The 24744-nt window shown below is 44.0% G+C and overlaps 3 protein-coding genes across 14 annotated transcripts in view; 2 read left to right on the top strand and 1 right to left on the bottom strand.

Annotated features, from left to right (window-relative positions):
* Nucleotides 1–24744, bottom strand: part of IQCF6 (IQ motif containing F6) — a 127253-nt gene that overhangs the window by 32584 nt on the left and 69925 nt on the right. For 2 of the 11 annotated variants that reach the window (XM_055275282.2, XM_063608993.1), the window contains exons 1-2: nt 7280–7397; nt 5938–6125 (exon numbers count right to left, since the gene is read on the bottom strand). The exons of 8 other annotated variants lie outside the window; for them this stretch is intronic. The gene's annotated coding sequence lies outside the window, so the exon portion shown is untranslated. Of the gene's footprint in view, nt 1–20; nt 148–5937; nt 6126–7279; nt 7398–24744 lie in introns of those variants that run through there. One more of the 11 variants, XM_055275323.2, reaches the window with a different exon arrangement.
* Nucleotides 7488–9501, top strand: LOC129480823 (IQ domain-containing protein F5-like). 2 transcript variants are annotated; one of them, XR_008657161.1, is made up of 4 exons: nt 7488–7646; nt 7854–7955; nt 8093–8337; nt 9058–9501. XR_008657161.1 is itself a non-coding variant. In XM_055275204.1 (3 exons), the coding sequence occupies exons 1-3, from the start codon at nt 7587–7589 to the stop codon at nt 9484–9486; spliced, it is 591 nt and encodes a 196-aa protein (XP_055131179.1). In that variant the 5' UTR covers nt 7488–7586; the 3' UTR covers nt 9487–9501. The 2 variants fall into 2 exon arrangements, 1 of the variants encoding a protein (XP_055131179.1); XM_055275204.1 differs by lacking the exon at nt 8093–8337.
* IQCF3 (IQ motif containing F3) lies at nt 19124–23244 on the top strand. The gene is made up of 5 exons (XM_055275222.2): nt 19124–19342; nt 19515–19562; nt 20268–21117; nt 21913–22365; nt 22985–23244. Exons 1-3 carry the CDS (start codon nt 19325–19327, stop codon nt 20664–20666), a joined length of 465 nt encoding a protein of 154 aa, XP_055131197.1. The 5' UTR covers nt 19124–19324; the 3' UTR covers nt 20667–21117; nt 21913–22365; nt 22985–23244.

The raw sequence follows: 24744 nt of genomic DNA, 5'->3' as shown, positions 1-24744 counted from the left end.
AATGGTGGAAATCTACATACATGCATGACTGGTCATGCTCCCCCTTGGGTGGCTATCCCCATTCAAGGCTGGACATTCCCATTCATAGCTGGACATCCTTCCTCATGCATGGACATTGAAGAGTCCAGCTCCTGTGACTTTTCTGGCCTAAACACAGGCAACAACAAAAGCATTATTTGGCAGGCCTCATGGAAGAAGGCTGCCCTCCCTGCATCAGACTTGGTGTGCAACCAATGCATTGCAATCTTTGAAAGGAGTTACAGTTAAGGAATGAGCCCCTCTGGCTTGCTATGCTCTTGCTCATATCTCATTGTAGTCCAGGCAGCTTCATTTGGAGGCCTCATTCTTGTGGACCTTCAGCTGAGGCTTTCTCTAGGTGCTTCTGCCAATATTTCCTTAAGTGGGTGGGTTGCGGTGGGCTTAAAGATATTTTTCACTGCTTTGACTTCGTACTCAGTATGTTTCCACTCCTAGCCCTTCTTTTTGTCCTTTTTCCCAGCCTCTGGGTTCATAAAACTGCAGAAGCCTTTTATTCAGGGCTCCTTTGGCGGTGAGACTGCCCACCCCTGCATCTATGCTGATCCACCTGACCCTCAACTGGTATGCTGTACCACGAGGGAAAAGGGATATGGGAGAGTGGGCACTGGCTTTAGTTTAGCCTCTTACTTGTATTGCAGCAGGTAACTAACAACTTCACCGTTACTTTCATTTTGACTTGTTGTCTTAATTACCTCCTCTGATGCCTCTCGGTTCAGCTCTCTTTAGCTCAGCTGAGCTCTTGATAGACTTTTTTACTCATGGACGGACATCCTAATCATGGCTGAGTATTGCCCCAATGGCTGGACCTCCTCCCATTACTGCACATCCACCCATAGCTGGACATCCTCACCATGGCTGGGAGTGCCTCCTCCATGGATGGACATTCTGCCAATGTGTGGACATTCCTCCATGGCTGGACATGGTACCAGTGGCTAGATATCTCCACCTATGGAGATTGTGAATGTCTGGACATTCACAATCATGGCTAGACATCCCCTTCCTGACTGAACATAATCACCAATGACTAGACATCCGCACCCGTGGCTGGACATCCCCCCTCATGACTGAACATCCCCTATAGCTGGACACTTGCCCTTCCGCGCACTGATAAGGGGTTTGTCTGCACATTCGGCACTTCATGGATTTGAGAAACCACTTATTTCTTCTCCTTTTACTTTCTCCTTCCTTGCTTGGGCAAATTCTACCTTTTCTAACCCTCTGCCTCCAACTCTGTGTTACCTTGTCTCCTCTTAGTATATAGCCAGGATCTCTATGTCTTTGCATAAATGAGTAGGTTCTATTTTTGCTCTATAAGTTATTGGCATTTGACTTATCATCATTTGTATTCCTCTTTCCTCTCAAAAAGCTGATGCCCCATCATTTAGGTTTTCAGGCAATCTTAGGTGGACTATTCCTAGGTCACATCCCAGATTAGCTTAATCTCTCTCTGTCTCTGTTTCTGTGTCTCTCTCTGACTCCCCCACACCTCACGCATGCACACACTCACACACACAGTTGAGAATATCATGATGTTCCTACTCTCTAATTTATTATTATAATGGCTCTTGTCTTAGGCTACTCATGCTGTGCTATAAAAATACCCTAGACTGGGTAATTTTATAGCACAGCTTATAGTCCCTCACTCTCAGCCTGTGTCCCTGGCCACTTCCTGGGAGATCCAGGCACGGGATGTAGAAATTTATTTCTCACAGTTCTGGACACTGGGGAGTCCAAGATCAATGTGTTCGCAGATGAAGGTGAAGGCTTGCTCTGTTTTATGGATGGTACCATGTTGCTCTGTCCTCAAGAGGTAAATGTGTGTCCTCACATGATAGAAGGGCAAAATGGCTCCCTCAAAGTGCTATTATAAGGATACAAATCCCATTCATGAGGATATAGCCTCCCAAAGCCCCACCTCTTAATACTATTACATTACATTAGAGATTAGGTTTCAGCATATGAATTTTGAAAGGACACAAACATTCTGACCACAGCAGCTCTGTCGATTATTATTGTCACGACTGTGGCCTGGATAAAATTTCCATTGCTACTTCCATCAGTCTTTCCCTTCCCACAACAGTGTCCACATCATCACACTGGCAGACACTCACCGTCCTCCTTTCCTCTACCCTTGAAGTGTCCTTCTCTCATCCACCAATCCCTATATAACAATCCATTCTTTTCTTTTGCCTGTCTCCCTTCTTTTAAGCTATTGTCTAAATTAAGACTCCTTTGGTTGCAAATGACAGAAAATAGACTTGGAAACCAAAAAAGGGAATTTATTGGTTTACTTAAAAGTTAAGAGGTCTAGGCCGGGCACGGTGGCTCACGCCTATAATCCCAGCACTTTGGGAGGCCAATGCACATGGATCACCTGAGGTCAGGAGTTTGAGACCAGCCTGGCCAACATGGAGAAACCCCGTCTCTACTAAAAACACAGAAATTAGCTGGGCGTGGTGGCAGGTGCCTGTAATCCCAGCTACTCTGGAGGCTGAGGCTGGAGAATTGCTTAAACCCAGGAGGCGGAGATTTCAGTGAGCCAAGATCATGCCACTGCACTCCAGCCTGGGCAACAAGAGCAAAACTCTATCTCAAAAAAAAAAAAAAAAAAAAAAAAAAAATTAAGAGGTCTATTTGTCTATGTGGCTGCTGTAACAATTACCACATACCTGGTGGCTTAAAAGAAAAGAAATACATTCTCTTATGGTTCTGGAGGCTAGAGGCTGAAATCCAGGTGTCAGGAGAGCCAAGCTCCTTCCAGAAGCTCTAGGGGAGATTTCCTTCCTTGTCACTTCCAGCTTCCGGTAGTTCCCAGCATTCCTTGGCTTGAGGTCACATCCCTCCTGTCCCTGCCTTCCTCTTCACATCGCCTTGTCTAAAGTGTGTCTCTCTTAAAAGTTCCTCTGCCATTCTCTTTTAGGGGTACCTATGACTGTATTTAGATCCTATACAGGTAATCCAGGATAAACCCTTCCTCACAAGACCCTTAAGTTAATCACACCTTTTGTCATACATAATAGTCACAGATTCCAGGGATTTCATGTGCATACCTTTCAGAGGCCCACTTGTCAGCATACCAGAAGGCCCATTTTTTGTAGTTGGATTCAGAACCCCAGATAATATTACCAGGCCCTTCCTCACTTCCTATCACACCTGCCCAGTCTGCAAAATCACAGCAAGCCAGATGGAACTTGAAATAGAGAATGCCACGACATAGGCCTGGCTGTAGGAAAACCTAGCTAACCCCAGATTTGCCAAGCTGATGGCCACTTGTGGGAGATCTGTTGCATAGAATAAGGCCTGGCCCAAGCTGACCCTTGGCTGCTGCCCCTGACGGCAGATCTGGTGAAACTTTTCTCTAAAAGAGGCCCTAGTGCTCAGGCTGACTGGGATGCCAACAGAGGTAGGAGGGCTGTTTCAACCTCTTTCACCAGGGAGTGTAGAAACTGGGCTTTATTTTTCACAGCCCCTGTCCAGGCATCTCCATTCAGTGCAGGACATCAGAGAGTCTGGCTGCAGCCAGGGCCAGCTGGAAAGGCCAGGATTCCACAGGCCTGTGCTTGGCAGGGCCCTCAGGGCTGGCAGAGTGCTTGGCAGGGAGCCAGGAAGACAGGGCACTTCAGCTGGGCAACAGCAGGACAGATGCTGTGCCTTATGATGGGGAAGGGAGTCGGGGAGCAGCCAGCCAGAGCCAGCCCCTGGGGAAGCCAGAGCAGGAGCTGAGGGCAGCAGCTGTGCCTGCCGCCTCCCCACCCTGGGGCTGAACAACAAGGCTTCCCTCCCCTCTGCTGGGCACTTCCTGGGAGAACCAGGCATGGGATCAGGGAGGGGAGAGAGACTCGGGGGCTGTGGGGGGATGGTGGTGGGGGTGGCATGGGGGCAGGTAACAAACAGAGGACTAGGGGTAGGCAGGGGAAAGGGCTGTCCCTCTGCCACTGGAGGTCATTGGGCACACAGCATCTAAATCCCACCACGTCCTCAGAAGCAGCTGTGCTCCTCGTCCACCCCCATGTCCCCTCTCTGGCCTCCCCCCAGGATGCCTCACCCTCTGCTGGGCCTGCCTTGGGTAGGTGCTGCTGGGCCCCTGCTTTGCTAAGTCTCTCTCTGTCTCTGGGCACCTATGGCGCAACCGTCTCTCACGTGGTCTCTCACTGTCTCTGCTTTGTCATCCATGCCCAAGGCCCCTCACTCTCAGCCTGTGCCCCTCAGATGTTTGTGTGAACCTCCATCCCAGAAGTCTGAGGTCTGCAACCCTCCCCAGGGTCTTTCCATGGTGGGCCCTGCAGGAGCGGTGGGAGGGCCGGTGGAGAGGTGTACAGGGATCTTCATGCCTTGCAGCTGGGTGACGCTTTCCTCGGCCCCAAGCCCCTTCTGTGTGTTGGAAGGTGTGGGAGTGGGCATCTGCAGAGCAGCCATAGTATATTTTCAGGTCCAGGGTTCAGCCTGGTGCCCAACGCCACTGGCAAGGGCAGGTTGCAAAGATTCTGCTCAGGACCTATTGCCTTTGGCCTGCGCCTCACTCCTCCAAGGGGCTCTTTTCTTCAGAAGCTTTAGGAGTAACCCCCTCCTCCTCCTCCCAAAGCAGTGAGAGAACGACTTTCTGCCATCACTGATGGGAGCCATGCCTACTCTTGCATGTCTTGGTTTGTAAGGTGGTTGTGCCTAGAATTCTGCATGACAAATCCCTGGAGGTGCTACCTGGCTGGAGATATTGCTACTCCAAATATTCATGGTTCCATTAGTTAGGAAAATGAGGAAAATGGATACTGGCTAGGCAAGTGCAGTCTGCCTCAACTTCTATAGTGAAAAAAGAATAAAAATCCAAACAATTCCCTACCAACTCAACAAAAGACAACAAAAGTGAAAATGAAAAAATCGACAGCTGGAAATTATGAAGCAATATGGCAATAAGTCAAACCATATTGGAAATGAAAATAACTGTGAATGTGTAGTAGTGTCTATCAAAATACAGAGACTTTCTTGCTGGATCAAAAGAGAAACACATGTATTTTGTGCACAGAAGGAGATGGGAATTTGAAAATAAAGGAGTGGGTAAGGATACAACACAGAGGGACTCCTGCTTCTAGTAATGATGTGCTAAGGAGCTGGAATGGTCCTTTTGCTGAAGGTAACTAGAAAAGCTGATCAATATACATTTTAAGTTTCTGCTTGAAGAAATTGAAAACAAACAATACAGTAAAAAAAAAAAAAAAAAAAAAAAAATCACTGGGTCATGATCCGAAGAAAGACTCTAAGAGATGCAAATCTGGCCCTGTGGGTTTTCTCCAATCGCTTCATAAAAAAATGCTTTCTGGCCAGGCGCGGTGGCTCACGCTTGTAATCCCAGCACTTTGGGAGGCCGAGGCGGGCGGATCACGAGGTCAGGAGATCGAGACCTCGGTGAAACCCCGTCTCTACCAAAAATACAAAAAAATTAGCCGGGCGTGGTGGCGGGCGCCTGTAGTCCCAGCTACTCGGAGAGGCTGAGGCAGGAGAATGGCGTGAACCCGGGAGGCGGAGCTTGCAGTGAGCCGAGATCGCGCCACTGCACTCCAGCCTGGGTGACAGAGCAAGACTCCGTCTCAAAAAAAAAAAAAAATGCTTTCTGCACCTTCCTGATCCCACAAGTTCTTCTCAACACTTACCCTGCCCTCTACCTAGCACCTGTCTTTTCCATGCCCCTCGTCCTATCTTCACCCTGATACCCACCCCCAGCCTTAACTGGCCTCCTCCTCTTCCCTACATTCCCCCCAGGGCCCCACTGCAGCCTCTCAAGTACTCATCCTAAACATTTCAAATGTACTCTTTAGTGACCCCTGGGCAGAAACTCTGAGGGGGACCAGGGTCTGATGCTGACCCCTCAGGCCATGGCCAGAGGACCTTCTGCTGAGCATTGACCTGCGGCACCAGGTGGCTTTTCAGTGGTTGGGATCAGGCAGAGATGGTGCTGGCTTCTGCAGTGGCTGTGCTGACTCATCTTCTGACTGTGACAGGAGAGCAGTCAAAGACATTTGTACCCTAGCTGGTGCCTCAAAGGTATCCTCAGTGTGTGTCCTGCTCTCCCAGGAGGCTGATAACTGGGTGCCCTGCAGACAGGACAGACACAGGGGATTCAGCCACAGTGAGGGAGTGTGCCCTGTCCCTCCAATTCTACTAGCCTCATCAAAGATAATCATTGATAAATTTTGGTTGTGTATGTCTTCCTAATTCCCTTGTTTTCATAGTACTTTTATGATATGCTTATAAGTATTTGTCCATCAACTCAATTTGTTTCACTTGTACTCCATATCAGTACAGAGAGAACAAAGTTCTTTTCTGTGGTTTCATTAAGTGCTTGGTTTGATGAATTTTCACAATTCCATATTCCTTGGTAACCACCACCAAAAACAAGATACAGCACATTCCTCTTTGTTTCCATGTGCTGTTTGCAGGCAAAACCCCTATATTTAGGAATTCATCTGATTCATTTTATTGTGGTTCATTTTACCTGTTAGTTTTACCCGTTTTAGAATTTTATATAAATGGAAGAACCTGCAGGTAGTCTAGCTTCTTTCATTTAGCATCAAGTTGCTGAGAGTCATTTATGTTATTCTGTGTATGAATATATTCATTTTTGTTACTATTACTCCATTATACTAATATATAAGGAAATTTTTGTCTAGTCACCTGTTGGTGGACATTTGGGTTGTTTCCAGTTCTGACCTATTTGAATAAAGCTGCTATGAATATCCATGCACATGTCTTTGTAAAATGTGTTTTCATTTTTCATTTGCAAATTTTAGGACTGAAACTACTGAGTTATAGGGCGGGTGCATGTTGAACTTCATTAGGAAGTGCCAAACCATTTTCCAAAGTGGTTCTGCTGTTTCACACCTTTTTATCAGCAGTGTATAAGAGATCTACCCATTCTGAATCCCTGCCAGGATTTAGTACTGTCAGATTTCTTGTGTTAGCCATTCTCTTAGGGTGTCTAGGGGTATCTCATTTTGGTTCTCATTTTTATTTCCCTCATGACTATTGATATTGGGCATCTTTTCATGTGCTTCTTAGCCATTCCTAAATCTCCTTTTCTGAAGCATCTGTTTGAGAATTTTGCTGCTAATTCATTCTTTCTCATCCTTATATGGCTCAATTGTTTCATTGAACTGAAATCCATATGACTAAATTTTGTATTTGATGGAGGTTTAGGTTGTCTCAATTTTTGTTTTTATCAACTAGATTGAAAGCACTAACTATATACCTCTTTGTGCTAATTAGCCAGTATTTCCAGTGGCTTGCTTTTGTAGTCAAATTGTGGCCATGTCTGCAAAAAAGAATGGACAAGAGTTCCACATATTCACTGGAAAAGACTCAGCTGTTGGAAGCCATTCTGATGCCAGTCATAGGTGCCCTTATTGACATCATCACACTCTCTCTTCCTTCACACTTCCTGCCACAGTGGTGGCTACAGAAGTACAGACCTGAGTATAATGGAGACCTCTAGCCTCTAATCATGGGCACTAAAGGGGATTGCAGACTTGAAGGGGTTGAACCAACTACCTGCAGTCATGGGCATTCAATGTTTTGTAAGAGACAACCAGTCCATTCAAAGATGCAGGCAGGGGGAGGTGAATTCCCACAGTTAATCAGGATGCAAGCCCTGTGTCTGGGTCTCTGGGAAAGCCAAGAGGTTAAGGATGTGGTGAACTTGGCTGAAAACTGGGTATCCTGCAGGCAGGACAGACACAGGGGATTCAGTCACAGTGAGGGAGTGTGCCCTGAGTTCTACAAAGAACTACCTACCCACACCTCTTCACTTTAAAATCTGATTACAGAAGGATGGCCATGTTCGCCAAAGCATGATGGAAGATGTTGATGAAACCACACTGTTGAAACAAATGGAGCAGGAGAAAATGCCTCCTCCTCCAAAACCAAAGGTAAGTCAGAGCAGGCCCTCAAGGTTGGAAGAGACCCCGCACCTGCAACATCTCTCACCCATGTCACCTAGTAGAGGTGGTTGTCTTCTCTGTGGCTCATAGAATTGGTTAATTATGGAATTTCTTGTCCAAACTAGGAAATATTTGTGAGTGAAAGGTGTTGCTATTAATCCTTAGTCAGGAACAACCACCATAAACCAAGAATATCCCAGGCTGTATTCAAAGCTGCAATAAATAGAGATTGACTCATCCTGGGCTATCTTCTTCTCCCATTTCCTTACGAGTCTGGGAAAGGTGGGTGACTGAGGCATGGAGACTTGGATGTAGGAAATAGAAACCCTGAAAAGTGGAAAGCAGACATGCAACATTGGAGCATGGCATGGTGAGGGCTGTGTTTGGGGAATGCATGGCCATGTAAAGGGAAACCCAAGTCTTGAATTTGGTGGGATGTGGGGGAGTGTGCACATGAGTCCACTTATGTGTAGGTAAGCTGAAGTTAAAAGAAGTTTTAACAAGAAAAATTGTGTTAAAAGAAGTGAAAGTAAGAAGTAGGTGAAAAAGACTCCAAACTGTGTGGAGCAGGGAAACTTTGACTACTATGACATGACAGCAGGAAAGAGCAGGTTGTGGATTTCACTTGGAGTTAGAAATAAGAGGGCAGGGCCAGCAAAGGACACACTTCTCTGGCAGGCAGGAGCCATCTGAAGGGATGGGTCATGGGTCTCAGGAGATGGTCAGGCCTAGGTGAAATATGTTAACACTTTGACCCTACATCATAGTGTCCTTGCTCTAGACTGGCCAACAAGGTTTCCAAAAACCTGGGCAAGGTAGCTAGGGCAGGTGTACCCCCATTTTGCAGATGGGAACATTGAGATTTGGAGGTGAAGGTGAAGTGGCCATGTCCATTGGCCTGTGGGTGGCAGAGGTGGTACAACCTGGTCTCCTGGGTTAGGTGTTGCCCTGCCCAGTGCTCCTGAACTTTACAGGAAAGGGCCATTGTAGAGTACCCAGCCGCTTCCTCTCACCTCCTGGAGCTGATGTTTGTGAGGAAAATGTCCTGACCTTTCTTTTCTTGCAACCTCTCCTCCTTCTCCAAATGCAGCCCCCCACTGACAAGGTACTGGCAGCAAAAAAGATCCAGTCCTGGTGGTGGGGCACACTGGTGCAATGCACACTACTGCACACGACCCTCAGAGCTTTGATCATTCAGTGCTGGTGGAGGCAGGTGCTGGCGAGGCTGCAGGCAAAGAGGCAGCGGGCGGCGCTGGAGTTCTGTGCATGGCAGCTATGGACAGCAGTCAGGCTGCAGTCCTGGGTCTGCATGTGGCATGTCCGCTGGCGTTACTGCCGTTTGCTCAGTGCTGTCCGGATCATCCAGATCTATTGGCGCTGGAGAAGTTGCCATACTCATGGCTTTTTCCATGGCAGCTACGAGCTCACAACAAGCCAGCTGAGCCTTGAGCTTGGCGTCTTCCTGGGATCACAGGTTTGCCGAATTACAGACTGCATCCCCTTCCCAATAAAGAACTGACTAGGTCTGCTCCAACTATGTGTCCCTAGTTCTCTATTTTAAAAACTCCCAGAAGTATTTGTCTCAGCAAAGGGTCAGGGAAATGAGGACAGGTACCTGGCATCTCACAGGTCAGCTCTGAGGAGTCAGTTGGATTGTCTGGGGTCCTGTGGGGAGAAGCATGTGACAGCCCCATGCTGGAGGAACAGGGCTTGTAATAGATTAGCAGTGTTGGCCATAGGTGAGTGGGTTGGGGTTGCAAAGCCACCAAGAAGGCCAGCTCCAGGGAGACTGGTTCCTGCTGAGATGTGTGTAATGGCGCCCCCCGTGGCCATGCAGTATGGAGGCCTGTGCCATCCTTTGCTCTTAATCCTCCAGCGTCTTCCCTTAACTTAGAGCAAGTTCAAAAGCTCTCCCTGGGTCTACATAACCCTGCATAGTCTGGCCCTGGCCATCTCATCCTCTTTATGTCCTCCCTGGCTGCTCTGCTATTTAGCAACTATCCCAAGCGTGTTCCCATCTGAGAACTTTGCCCTGCTGCCTGCTCTCCTAGGACCCTCGGCTTCTGAATGGAGCTCCCACTCCATGCAGGTTTGTCTCTGTGCAAAGGCACCGTCTCCAGCTCCTCAGTCTGCCTTCCTGTTTTCAAAGTCCTCATCACTACCTGAGCTTGTCTTACCCGATTGTCTATTTTCTTTTTCCTTCTAGAGGGTGGCCTCCACGAGAGCAGGATTCTGGGGTCAGTGCTGGATTCCCAGGACCTAGAATTGGGCTTGGAACATAGTGGTTCTCTCTCTATGTATCTACACATATGTACAGATTCAGTATCCTTATCTGAAATGCTTAGGAGCAGAATAGCTTCAGAGTTCAGATTTTGGGAGATGTTGGAATATTTACTTTTTACTTACATATTCAGCATCCCTCATCTGAAAATCAAAATCCAAAATTCTCCAACAGCATTGTCTTTGAGCTTCATTTTGGCACACAAAAACTTCCTATTTAGTAGCATTTTGGGTTTTGAATTTTTAGATTAAGAATACTCAATCTGTATATATTTAGATATCCAAACTACCCAATCCAGAGCAGACCTCCTGCATCTGGCTCTTACACCCCAGGAGGCAATATTCCTCTCCCTTAATTATTCCTGGGCAGGTACCGGAACACTAGGGACCACCTCTACAGCTTAGAACTCGCCACAATATGCCAACCAGCCAACCCCAAATGTTTTACCCTGCCCTGCCTTGCCTTTCCCTCAGAAACTCAATTAAGACCATGACTTCAGATCTCCCCTTGCTTCTTCCTCTGCCACCTGACCAAAGCCTGGAGCTTCCCTTGTCACCTTGCATGGCATGCCGCCCACTGTAAGAATCAGGTCCTGTGAGTGTAATAAACTTAGTTTTCTTGAGTTTCTTTTTGTCTCCGCTTGTGGCCACACCTGACTTATTAAAAAAACAGGAAGCGGGGCCAGGCGCAGTGGCTCACGCCTGTAATCCCAGCACTTTGGAAGGCCGAGATGGGTGGATCATGAGGTCAGGAGTTCGAGAGCATCCTGGCCAACATGGTGAAACCCCGTCTCTACTAAAAATACAAAAATTAGCCAGGCGTAGTGGCACGTGCCTGTAATCTCAGCTACTCAGGAGCCTGAGGCAGGAGAATCGCTTGAACCTGGGAGGCGGAGATTGCAGTGACCCAAGATCACGCCACTGCACTCCAGCCTGGGGGACACAGTGAGACCCTGTCTCAAAAAAAAAAAAAAAAAAAAAAACCAGAAAGTGTGTGTGTGTGTGTGTGTGTGTGTAGTCTGTAAGTTTGAAGTGATCTTCATGTAACATAAGACTAATCATTTTTAGATTAACCATGTAAGATTAACCACTAAACTAAAATTAACAATTTGATGGTATTTAGCAGATTCACAATGTTAAGCAACCACCATCTCTATAAAGTTCTCAGACATTTTTATCACAGTAAAAGAAAATCTCATTGATATGGTTTGACTCTGTGTCCCCACCCAAATCTCACCTTGTAGCTCCCATAATTCCCATGTGTTGTGGGAGGAACCTGGTGGGAGATGATTGAATCATGGGGGTGGGTCTTTTCCATGCTGTTCTCATGACAGTAAGTGGGTCTCACAAGATCTTATGGTTTTTAAAATGGGAGTTTCTCTGCACAAGCTCTCTCTTTGCTTGCTGCCATCCATGTAAGATGTGACTTGCTCCTCCTTACCTTCTGCTATGATTGTGAGGCCTCCCCAGCCATGTGGAACTGTAAGTCCAACAAACTTCCTTCTTTTATAAATTGCCCAATCTCAGGTATGTGTTTATCAGCAGCGTGAAAACAGACTAATACACCCATATTCATTAAACTACCATTTTCCGTTATCCCCAGCCCCTGGCAACCCCCAATCTGCATCTGTCTTCATGAATTTACCTATTCTAGATTTTCCACATAAATGGAATTATACAATATTTTGTGTCTGGCTTCTTTCACTGAACATAATGTTTCCAAGTTTCATCCATGTTATAGCATATATTATTACTTTTTATCCTGAGTAGTATTCCATTGTATGGATATGCCACACTTTGCTTATCCATTCATCGTTGATGGACATTTGGATGTTTGCACCTTTGGCTCTTGTGAATAAACCTGTTGTGAATATCTAGCAGCTACATCATTTTACATTCCCTCCAGCAATGTACAAGGGTTCTGATTTTTGTACATCCTTGCCAACATTCACTATTTTCTCTTTTTAAAAAAATTATAACCATTCTAGTTGGTGTGATGTGATATTTAATTGTGGCCTTGATTTGCATTTCCCTAATTACTAATGATGCTGACTTAGGTGCATGGTCTCCATTTGAATACCATCTTTGGACAAATGTATATTCAAGTCCCTTGCAATAATTTTAATTAGTTGCTGGTTGTCTTTTTGTTGTTTTAATAAATATTTATCTGATGAATGAATACACAATTCACAATTCCATCCAGAACTTAGATCTGTGGCTTCAGCACAGTTGAAATCCTGCTGCCTAGAAACAACTATCCCACCATCCCTGAATGATTCTGTCAGCCAACCACCCTAGATCCCTCATACCCAATAGGCATGTTGTTCTCAGCCTCAGTCTCTCTGTGTTATCATTTCTCTCTGGCAGTGTTCCCAAGTGTGCGAGTGAGTGTGTCTGTGTGCACAGCGTGGTGGGGCAGGGTCTATTGTTGCCCCTCCACTTCATGGGTGCGTGCTGCTCTCTTTCTCTGTGGGGTTTTGCCTGTCTCTGTCTCTGCCTACCTCTCATAATGTTGTCTTTCACTCTGTTTCTTCCACTCCTCAGTATCTTTCCCTGTTGGCTTCTGCTTCCCTCTGTCTACTCTCTGCTAATGTCATGTCTCCTTCCACCTCTTGGACTCACTGCATTTTCTGGATCTGTAAATGGCCAGTAAAGATGATTATTTCACCAGCCAGTCCTCAGACAATCAATTTGCTTTTCTAAATCATGATTACCCTGTCTCTAATGGCCCCACAACCATGGGATGGAGAAGCGTTAGAGAAGGTACCAACGTAGTTGCCCCTGCGTGATGGAGGCGTGACTCACTCAGGCTCATCAACCCAGGATGTGCAAGTGCTTAGAGGAATATCACAACACTTGATGAATATGGTCACTTAATGCATATGATTGGTTCAGGGCTGAGCATGAGACCCAAACCAGGTCAATAAGCCTCAGCTTTTGTGCTGTCTTGGAACTACTGGGTTTGCTAACTATAGGGATTATGTAAGCAGAGCTGCTGGGGGCACCACACAGAAAAAGCTTGCTGAGAATGAAGCCAACCAAGGAAAGTACAGTCAAGGGATGGAAAGGGAGGGACTAAGCCTAGCCATGCCTGAAGCTTGCCTAGCTGTCCTATGGGAAATTTTAATTTTGTGAGTCAAGACATCCCCATTTTCACTCAAGTCAGTTTGCCAGGTCAGGTATCTAAAGAGTAAGACATTTCATTGGATTAATAAACAAAGAGGGTTTAATATTATGTGAGCAGCGTTTCAGGAAGTGCTTTTCAAACGCTGGTTTTTGCATCAGAAACTTGACAGAAGGTGTGCCTAGGGAGTTCTTGACAGTAAACGTGGAATTGTCTCTCAATTAACACACGCAGAAGACCAGAACATTCCTGTAATGCAGAAAACTACAATGAAAGGGAAATTACAATGAGCTGTGGATAAATCAGCTCACACCTAGAATCAGAATGGCCAACAGGGTAAATCAAACATGGATTGGTCACGGCTTTGACCTATAGGTCAAAGCCCAGATTACTGGGCCTTACCTAGCACTTCTGATTCAGTGTATCAGGATCGCAGGATGTGTGTTTCTAACAAGATTCCAGGTGATGCTGTGGCTGCTGCTCTGGGGCCGCCCACCCTAAGAACCACTGGGGTGGAGCCTAGATATATCAGGATGAAGGTGGCTGTGAGTGACAGCACAACCAAAGAAACAGTGGTTTCAATAAATGAGAAGATTTTTTCTCTTTTCCATGTAACTCCAGTATAGGTGATCCAGACCTGATATGGCGCTCCACAGGGTGAAGAATCCTGGCCCCTCTCATGTGTTACTCTGCTATGTATTGCCTCCATTTCCAAGGTTATTATTGATTCAAAAATGGTTGCTTCAAACTCAGTAATTACATTCACAATCCAGCCAGCAACAAGGAAGAAAGAGCAAAAGCAAGGCGTACTCCGTATCCCTGACATTGCACGTGCCACTTTGCCCACAGCTCAGAAGTACATAAAAGAAGACCTGAACGAAGGAGAGATATAGTGTATTTATTGATAGAACTTCTCAGCATTGTAAAATTGTCACTTGTCTCCAACATAATCTAGTAAATTCACATTCCAATAAAATAAAATTAAGGTCAATTCTAACCAAAATCTCATCATGACTTACAGGAACTTGACAAACTAATGCAAAAAAAAATCATATTGCAGAATTAATTTCCACAGTTCATTAAATCAATTTTGAAGACAGAATAGAAAACTGTTCACAGACACTAAAATGTGTTACAAAATGATTAGTGTGAAATTGAGGTACTGGCTACTAAGAATCTAAGTAGGAAATAAACATTTATTTACGAAATTGTTGTGTTCACCCCATCCTCCTCCTTGATGCACATAGCCAGGCAAGAGTTCTCTCCCCACCTTGGCAGAAGACAGGTTTATTTACTAGGTAAGTTGAACCAGAGAGCATCTGAATGCAGGGAATGCAGGCATAGCTGGCAGCAGTGGTGAAGCACCATACCAAAAACCAAGGGAGTATGTGAAAGTGTACAGGCTAAATAGAGAAGCCTCCAGCCCTCTCTGCCAAATCAGCTCCCCAAAGGCTTGCAGACAGGTTTCATTACTCTACTCTCTTACCCAAGGTTCTGGGATTTCTATCTGAGAAAACTGAGACAAAAACAAAAACAGAAGAGAAGGGCTTAAAAGAAATATTAGAGACAAGAGAAAAGGTTAAAAACTGCACGCAAGCCAGGCGCAGTGGCTCTTGCCTATAATCCCAGCACTTTGAGAGGCTGAGGTAGGCAAATCACTAGAGGTCAGGAGTTCAAGACCAGCCTGGCCAACATGGCAAAAACCCATCTCAACTAAAAATACAACAAATTAGCTGGGTGTGGTGGCAGGTGCCTGTAATCCCAGCTACTTGGGAGGCTGAGGCAGGAGGATCACTCGAGCCCAGGAGGCAGAAGTTGCAGTCAGCCGAGATCACACCACTGCACTCCAGCCAGGGTGACAGAGCAAGACTCCGTCTCAAACACACACACACACACACACACACACACGCCACTAACAGTTATCATTAGTATTCTTGGACCCATAAGAGATAATAACAAATCAATAAAACAAGCATAGTGTGCTATAAAAATGGAATATTCAGAGGATGGGAATGACTCTTTAAAAGATATAGAAAATCTACCAGAAAGTAGATCAAAAAGTTTAAGATGGCAAGCATAAATGGACAAGCCTCTTAAAGCCCAGCCCAGAACTTGCATATTGCCATTCTACACTATTCTATTGGCCAAAACAGGTCATATAGTCAAACTCAAGGCCAGGAAGACATATTCCATCACCTTACATGGAGAAACTGACACAAAAAAGATGGAATATAGTGTAGAAAATATTAGAAACTTCAAGGATCAATCTATGATTTGATTAATAGGATTTCTAAACATAGAAAACTAAAAAATTTGAGGGGTAGAAATTACCAAAAAAAAAAAAAAAAAGCAAATACAACAAAGTTTCCCAGTAAATGACATGAATTTTTAAATTAAAAGGCTAAACCAGTGCCCAACACAATGAATGGTTAGAAAAACCAAAACACATCTCTAGGTATATCATCTTGTAGTTTCAGAACATCAGGGAAAAAGGAGATCCTAAAAGCTTCCAGAAAGAAAAAAAAAAATAGGTCACATTCCAGAGTGATAAAAGACATTGTATTAGTCGGTTCTTGCACTGCTATAAAGAAGTACCTCTAAAAAAAAGAAATAACTGAGGCTGGGTAATTTATAAAGAAAAGAGGTTTAATTGTCTCACAGTTCTGCAGGCTGTCCAGGAAGCATAGCGGCTTCTGAAGAGGCATTGGGAAACTTACAAACATTGCAGATGGTGAAGGGGAAGCAGGCACATCTTACATGAGCAGCAGGAAGAGAGAGGGAGCGGTGCCACACTTAAACAACCAGATCTCACAATAACTCACTCACTCACTACTGCCATGACAACACCAAAGGGGATGGTGTTATACCTTGAGAAACCACCCCCATGATCCAATCACCTCCCACCAGGCCCCACCTCCAACACTGGGGATTACAATTCAACATGAGATTTGGGCAAGGACACAGATCCAAATCTCTAACAGAAAGTGGAACAAATTCTGAGAGAAAAATAATCTTCAAGCCTGGGCAACATGGCGAAACTCCATCTCTACAAAAAATTAGCCAGGTACAGTGGCATGTGCCTGTAGTCCCAGCTACTCCAGAGGCCAAGGTGGGAAAATAGGTTGAGTTCACCGAGCCTGGGAGGTTGAGGCTCCAGTGAGCTGTGATTGTGCTCCTACACTCCAGCCTGGGTGACAGAGAGAGATCCTCTCTCAAAAAAGCAAAAGAAAAGAAAAGAAAAAAAGGAAAGGAACAAAAAATAATTTTCTATCTAGAATGTAATACCCTCTTTTCCCCAGATGCTTGCACAATCGCATATATGCTAATTCCTATTATGAATTCCTTATCCCATAGCATCCAGAGTGGTTCTGCATCCCCAGTAAAACTGTGCCTGCAACATGTGGGATCCAGTAAGTAGGAGAGTCCTCACAGGGAAGAAGGAAAGGAAATTCCTAGGATGCTGGGGAGAGGGTACCCCAGAAGAATGATCAGGCAGCAGGCTTGAAGAGCAGCTACCCAGATTACACAGTGGTGCAGGGGTCCATGAAAAAAGCAGAGTTGACGGATTATCCGAGTTTTGGTGGAAAGTTTGGGATAAATTAGTACAAACCATGGCAATCAAGAGCTCCAGGAAAAACAGACAGGAAATTCATGAAAGGCTATGTCATAGCAATATGCCATGTTGCTAAGCCATGGACAGGATATAATCACAATGATGGAAGCACTGAATACTCATTGAACCAAAAACTGTGATGCTATAATCGTATTGAGAGGAGAGCAGAAGGATGGGAACAGGTAAATCTTCACTTCATGAAAAGAAGTCAAGAGGTAATATCTAAAAGAGAAAATAATTTTCAGTATAGCATGTTATAGAGGTAAATCATAGGAGAAATATACAGAAGAGTTAAAAATAGTTGTCTCAGTGATGGGAGATTCTTTTGGGAGAGAATAAGGCAGGAAATGCATACTGTCCTTTTTTATTATAATTTTTATAATTAATTTATAATTATGTTTATAATTTTTATAAATGCTAGATTATAATTATTCGTAATTTTTATAATTAATTTATAATTGTAAGTTTTTTTTAAACAACGTACATGAAGTTCTTTTTTGTTGTTGGTTTTTAGTTTTGGTTTTGGTTCTTAACTTTTATTTTAGGTTCAGGGGTATATGTGTAGGTTTGTTATATAGATAAACTCGTGTCACAGGGGTTTGTTGCACAGATTATTTCATCACCCAGGTACTAAACCTAGTACTCAATAGTTACTTTTCTGCTCCTCTCCCTCCTCCCACCCTCCACCCTCAAGTGGTCCCCAGTGTCTGTTGTTTCCCTTTGTGTCCATAATAATTCTCATTATCTAGCTCCCACTTCTAAGTGAGAATATGTGGTACTTGGTTTTCTGTTCCTGCACTGGTTTACTAAGCCACTATGCATCCTGGACAGCCTGCAGAACCGTGAGACAATTAAACCTCTTTCTTTATAAATTACCCAGTCTCAGGTATTTTTTTCTTTTTTTTTTAAAGGTATTCCTTTATAGCAGTGCAAGAACTGACTAATACAATGTCTTTTATCACTCTGATTCCTTTGTTTGTGGGATGTGACTTATTTTTTTTTTTCTTTCTGGAAACTTTTAGGATCTTCTTTTTCCCTGATATTCTGAAGCTACAAGATGACTTCCAATACCATGTTGAATAGGAGTGGTGAGAGAGGCCATCCTTGTCTTGTGCCAGTTTTCAAGGGGAATGCTTTCAGCTTTTGTCTGTTCAGTATGATGTTGACTGTGGGTTTGTCATATATGGCTCTTATTATTTTGAGGTATGTCCCTTCATTACCTAGTTTATTGAGAGTTTTTAGCATGAAGAGATGTTGAATTTCATCAAAAGCTTTTCCTGAATCTATTAAGATAATCATGTGGTTTTCGTCTGTAATTCTGTTTATGTGATTAATCACATTTTATTGATTTGCATATGTTGAACCAACCTTGCATTCCAGGGATGAAGCCTACTTGATCATGGTGGATTAGCTTTTTGATGGACTGCTGGATTCAGTTTGCAAGTACTTTGTTGAGGATTTTTGCATAAATGTTTGTCAAGAATATTGACCTAAAGTTTTGTTGTTGCCAGGTTTTGGTATCAGGATGATGCTGGCCTCATAGAATGAGCTGGGGAGGGGCCTTTCCTCCTCAATTTTTTGGAATAGTTTCAGTAGGAATGGCGCCAGCTCTTCTTTGTTCATCTGATAGAATTCAGCTGTGGATCCTTTTTCTCCTGTGCTTTATTTGGTTGGTAAGCTATTTACTACTAGTTCAGTTTCAGAGCTCATTATTAGTCTGTTCAGGGAATCAATTTCTTCCTCCTTCAGTCTTGGGAGGGTGTATGTGTCCAGGAATTTATCCATCTCTTCTAGGTTTTCTAGTTTGTGTGCACAGTCTCTGATGGTTATTTTTATTTCTGTGGGGTACATGGTAACATCCCCTTTGTCATTTCTAATTGTAAATGTCTTATAAAAACATCTACATTAAATGTTAAAACACCTTAATGTAAAAGGTAGACCAGAATCTAATAGAAAAATCTATGATCCTGGATGGAAAAGCACTTTATTAGAAAACTACAAAAGCAGAATTGTAAAGGGGCAATGGATTCGAGCATATCAAAAATTAAAGATAACTGTGGAAGGAAAGGCAACCATGAAAAAAGTTAACAGGCAGATGACAATCTGAGAAATGATATTTGCACAATTTTTCCTCAACAGAGAGTTGCCCAAGGAAGTCAACAGGAGAGCCAAGTATTTGCTCTTTATCCATCAACTTTGACCCTGGAAAAGGACCCTGACCCCTGGTCATAGTTGCCTTTGTGACATCATGGCCATCTCTTTCTCCATCTTTCCTGCCTCTGCCAACGTCAGGGAACAGCAACCAGAGGGAGATGATCACCTGAACCACTGCTCCAAACCATGGGCAGTAAATGCTGTGTAAGACTCAGGCACACACACTCCCCCAGGGGTGGGGAGTTGTCCCATGGCCCAGGAAAGCACCAGGCCCCTTATTAGGACCCAGGCAAAGAATGGGGAACTGGGCCTGTGGGGACTTTGCAATCAGGCCTGTCCTCACCCATGCTCCCCCACACCCACATTCTGATTGCAGAAAGGTGGTCCAGATGAAGATGCAGTAGAAAGACAGAGGCGGCGGAAGGTAGGTGGGGCCCAGAAGGGTGAGAGAATTGCAGATCATTGACTCTTTGACCCCAGAGTTCTTAGAATGGAGCTCCATCTCTGGTCCCACAGGAGTTGACTCAGCATTGCCCTCTTATCCCCTCAAGCCCTCCCTCTCCTCAGTGAACTGAGTAAGGTATGGAGATAGATGGTAAAAGGGGAGGAAGTTTCATGTGCACGGCCACCTGATAGATGGGGCTTATCATAGGAAGTGGAAAGGCCCAGGAGAATGAGGAGGGACTGAGACATGTTAGTGGAAGTCCACAAAAGTGAGGTGAGCGGAGACCCCAAAGAGCTGCAGCACTACGCAAGACATTAGGAGGCAGCATCATGGCTGGAGTTTGGACCAAGACACAGGCCATAAATGCAGAGGTTCGTGGATTCTTATAAGAATCCTTCAGTTCCTCACACCTTGGTCTTCCATTTGGGTCTTCTGGACCAGAAAGTGTCTCCCCTAGTCCCATGAACCCAAGAAGTCCACAGATCAAACATATCCCGATTTCATAGATGAGGGCACTGGGACTGTGCGGGTGTCCAGAGCCATGGACAGGACAGAAGTAGAGGACAAACCCCACCCAGGTCTCCTGGGTCCTAAAAACCAGCAGGGAGAGGGCTGATTCTTTAGAGAACCACCTGTGCTTGATGGTGGCAAATTCACTGGGTGTCCTCTGCTTTGCTTGACCAGTTGCTTCTTGCACAACTGCATCACAGAAAAAGGGTGAAGGCGGCTGGGCAGATCCAGGCCTGGTGGCGTGGGGTCCTGGTGCGCAGGACCCTGCTAGTCGCTGCCCTCAGGGCCTGGATGATTCAGTGCTGGTGGAGGACGTTGGTGCAGAGACGGATCCGTCAGCGGCGGCAGGCCCTGTTGAGGGTCTATGTCATCCAGGAGCAGGCAACGGTCAAGCTCCAGTCCTGCATCCGCATGTGGCAGTGCCGGCAATGTTACCGCCAAATGTGCAATGCTCTCTGCTTGTTCCAGGTCCCAGAGAGCAACCTTGCCTTCCAGACTGATGGCTTTTTACAGGTCCAATATGCAATCCCTTCAAAGCAGCCAGAGTTCCACATTGAAATCCGATCAATCTGAAAGGCCTGGGGCATGGAGAACAGCCTCCACTGCCCTAATAAATGTCTGACCAGGTTGTGTGAGTCTCAGTGATTCCCCTCACCACAGGAACCCCTGGGATTCATGCTCCACTCTTTCTCTGCTTCTCTACTTGGGGAAAGACTTCAGTGTAAGTACTTCCTCGTTCCCCTCTCCCTGCCCCAGCAGGGCCTGTGGCCCCTGTGAGGACTGATGGTGGCCATATGCTACTGCCTTTACATGCAAATTAGAAATTGCAGCCCAAGGCTGTCCTCATATGCACAGCCAGATGTCCTACTCCACAGCCCTGACATCAATCCTGTCTCCTGAGCTTGGAATCAGAAGGGTATGGGCTTCATCTTCCTGAAGAATCTGGGCACTCTCCTGGAAGACAGTTGTGTCTGAGGCCATGCTCTTTCATTCAACCATCAGGAGCCAACTGGGGCTTGCACAGGTTGGGTTTCTATTTGCCAAGTCCCTGACAGAAGTCAGGCTGTCAGGCCCTTGGAGCACTCTCCTTGGAGCAGTGTTGTCCAGGGAAAGCACAGGAGGCTGTCCTTAGTGACAACTGGGTGCAAGGTTTGTAAGCCTCATGCTAACTTGGAGGTTGATGGATAGGAATGCCCCTTTTGGAAGCAGCTGATACCACGATCTTAAGGCACCTGAGCTCTGACTCCCTCCTGCCTCCCCAGCACCTGCTTCCCCAGGGCCCTGAACACAAACAGGGCTCCTACTGCCCTCACCGCCTCCCTGTGTGTGGCACCATAACCAGGGACTTTGGCATGGACTGTGATGCTCCCAAACCCCCTGTTTTTCACCTCCAGTGATTTTTACTTCCCTCCAATCTCAGTCACCCACCTTAGACCATTGTCTCCCAAGCTGTCCATGGGGAAGGACCACTTCTTAAAAATGTCCAATTCATCACAGACCAGTTCATATGTAAAACATTAAAAATGAATTATGAGAAAAATATATGGAAAAGTCATAGAGAACAAAAGCCTTTTATTTATTAGAACACATAATATTGGTATTTCTATTTGTTATAATAGTTTCTCCATGCTTATCCTCAATCTCTGTACTTATATCATTGGTAACAAACAGCTCATACGCTGGTTCTGGTCCACAGACCACACTCTGGGTAGCATTGCCCTAGCCCTTGTCATCATTCATCAGTGACTACAGCAACAACATTCATTTCAACCACCCTGGTCTCTGATTTTTTGTGTTGTTGTTGCCTTCTATCCTCTAGGGCAACAACTTGTGCTTGTGATTAGCATCTGAAGCATGAGGCAGTCTTGTGGGACTGAGCCCCCAAGCTATGGGATCTGATGCTATCTCTACATAGATATTATCAGAACTGAATTGTAGGGGACACCAAGCTGGTGTCCATTGAAGAATCTGCCAGAGAATTTCTTCGTGGGGAGAAATCCACACACACTTCTTGGTGACCAGAGGTGAAGTACTGTGTTTAGTTGGATGTAGGATAAACTAAGTTTTTTTTCCTATATCTTTAGAATAGCCAAAAAAGGGGACCAACCCAAATGGGTGAATGGTTAGACAACCTGTGGTATATGCATATTACAGACTACTCTTCAGCTATAAAAAGTGTTGACCTAAGAGGAAGAGGCTGAGGCACAAAATATAATTTAAAGAGTTTACTTGAGCCAAAGTTAAGACAGCTGCCTGGAAGGCTCAGATGCAGGTAATCTTGGATATGAGCTCCATTTGGGCTTTGTTTCAATCAGGTTTTTAAAGGCAAAGAGAATATAGTTGCATCTTACCTTTTGATTTAGTCTGACAGTATCTTTTTAGACCATTAATATTAAATGTAATTATTGATGTGATTATATTTACACCTGTCATTTTATTAGTTGTTTCATATAAGTCTTATGCCCATTTTGTTTCTTTCTTCAACCATCTTTTTGTGTTAAATAATATTAGCATGCCATTTAAATTCCTGTTAATTTTTAAACTATTTTTAAATTGTTTTCTTAGTGATTGCTCAAAGTGTTGCAATGTTCATTTTAACTTATTCCAATTAGTTAGTTAGTTCAGGTCCACATTAATTTAATCCTGGTTAAATATAGTGAATTTGCTCCAATATAGTTTCATTTTCTCTCCCCATTTTTGTGCTATTATTGTCATATATATTACCCTTATATATGTTATAAACCCCAAAATACAGTGTTTTAATTATTGCTTTATACAGTCTTATGTCATCTCAAGAAATGAAAAGGAGAAAAGAAAAATACATATTTTATCAGTATTTTATAGTTACTGAAATATTTACTATTTACAATGTACTTCATTTCTTTCTGCAGATTTGAATCATCTTCTGGTGTCATTTTCTTTCAGGCTGAAGGACTTGCTTTAGATTTCTTGTAAGACAGATCAACTAGCAATGAATTATCTCTGTCTTTGTCTGGAAATGTCTTTATTTTGCTTTCATTTTCGAAACAGAGTTAAACTGGATATGGAATTCTGGGTCATAAGGGCTCCTCCCAGCCTCCAGCATTTTAGAGTTGCTGTTCAGTTGTCTTCTGGTTCCATTGTTTCTCATTAAAAGTCAGCCAACTTCGTACTGTGGTGTCCCTATATGAAATGTGCTCTTTTTCTAGCTGTTTTTAAGATTTTCTCTTTTTCTCTGATATTTGGCAGTTTTAACATTATGTGCCTGAATGTAGATTTCTTTGTATTTCTCTTATTTGGGGTTTGTGGACATTCTTTCTCTTTTTTCTTTTCTTTTCTTTTTTTTTTTTTGAGACAGGACCTTGCTCTGTCACCCAGGCTAGAGAGCAATGGCATGATCACAGCTCACTGCATCCTCAACCTCCTGGGCTCAAGCAATCCTCCCACCTCAGCCTCCCAAGTAACTGGGACCACAGGTGGTTGCCATCATGCCCAGCTAATTTTTAAAATTTTTTTGTAGAGATGAGGTCTCACCCAGGCTGGTCTCAAACTCCTGGGCTCAAGTGATCCTCCTATCTCAGCCTCCCAAAGGGTTAGGATTACAGGTATGAGCCACCATAACTGGCCCATTCTTTTTAATTGACAGATAAATTTGTATTTCGTGGAACTTCTTGCAACTGTAATCTAACTGGAGTTTTTTGTTGTTGGTTTTTTTTTGTTTGTTTTCTTTTGTTTTTTTACTAAATTTGAGGGATTTCTAGCCATTATTTCTCCAAAATTTTTTTCTACTTTGCTTTTTCTCTACCTTTCTTCTTGGAGTTTGATTGCATATATGTTAGATCACTTAATATTGTTCTAAAAAGCTCTAAGGCTTTGTTCACTAATTTTTTAGATAATTCTCTCCATGTTATTCAAGTTGGATAATTTGTATTGATCTATCTTTAGGCTCACTGACTCATTTTTCTATTGTCTTCCATCTGTTGATAAACCTATCCAGTGAGATTTTTATTTTATTTTGGTTATTGTGCTTCTTGATTCTACAATTATTTGTTTTTTATAGTTAAGAACCTTCTTAAGGGTGGGGGAGATTACAAAGTACATTGATCAGTTAGGGTGGGGCAGGAACAAATCACAATGGTGGAATGTCATCAGTTAAGGCTATTTTTACTTCTTTTGTGGATCTTCAGTTACTTCAGGCCATCTGGACGTATACGTGCAAGTCACAGGGGATGTGATGGCTTGGCTTGGGCTCAGGGGCCTGACAAGAATAATGAACCCACATGTATCCATCAGCTAGCTTCAACAATTGTAAACTCATCACCAATCAATCACCTTTAAAATATGCCACATAAAATTTGGCCCTGTCCAGATTCAAATGGTGTTTTTTTTCTTCCACTTTTTTCTTCATTTGTTAGTTGGTATTATTCTAAATAGAACTTTTCTTCATCAACAATTTTATTGTCCTGAAATATAGTTTGTGCAGAAAAGACAAGATCAAAACCTTGATTCTTTCCCTTTGTTTTCCACTGTTTATCTGGCATTAAGAAGTGACTAATGATTAAATAGCAGACAGGTGCTTCACAAAAAAAATTAATAAAAAATTTTAAAATGACTAATGAGGTTTTTTTGCTTTTTAATATTATTACGAAATTACGGATTTTAATATAGTTGA

Source organism: Symphalangus syndactylus, chromosome 1 (genome assembly GCF_028878055.3).
Source record: "Symphalangus syndactylus isolate Jambi chromosome 1, NHGRI_mSymSyn1-v2.1_pri, whole genome shotgun sequence".
NCBI classification, from domain to species: Eukaryota; Metazoa; Chordata; class Mammalia; order Primates; family Hylobatidae; genus Symphalangus; species Symphalangus syndactylus.
Note: the sequence above shows the minus strand (reverse complement) of the source record. Positions and strands in the feature narration are given on the sequence as shown.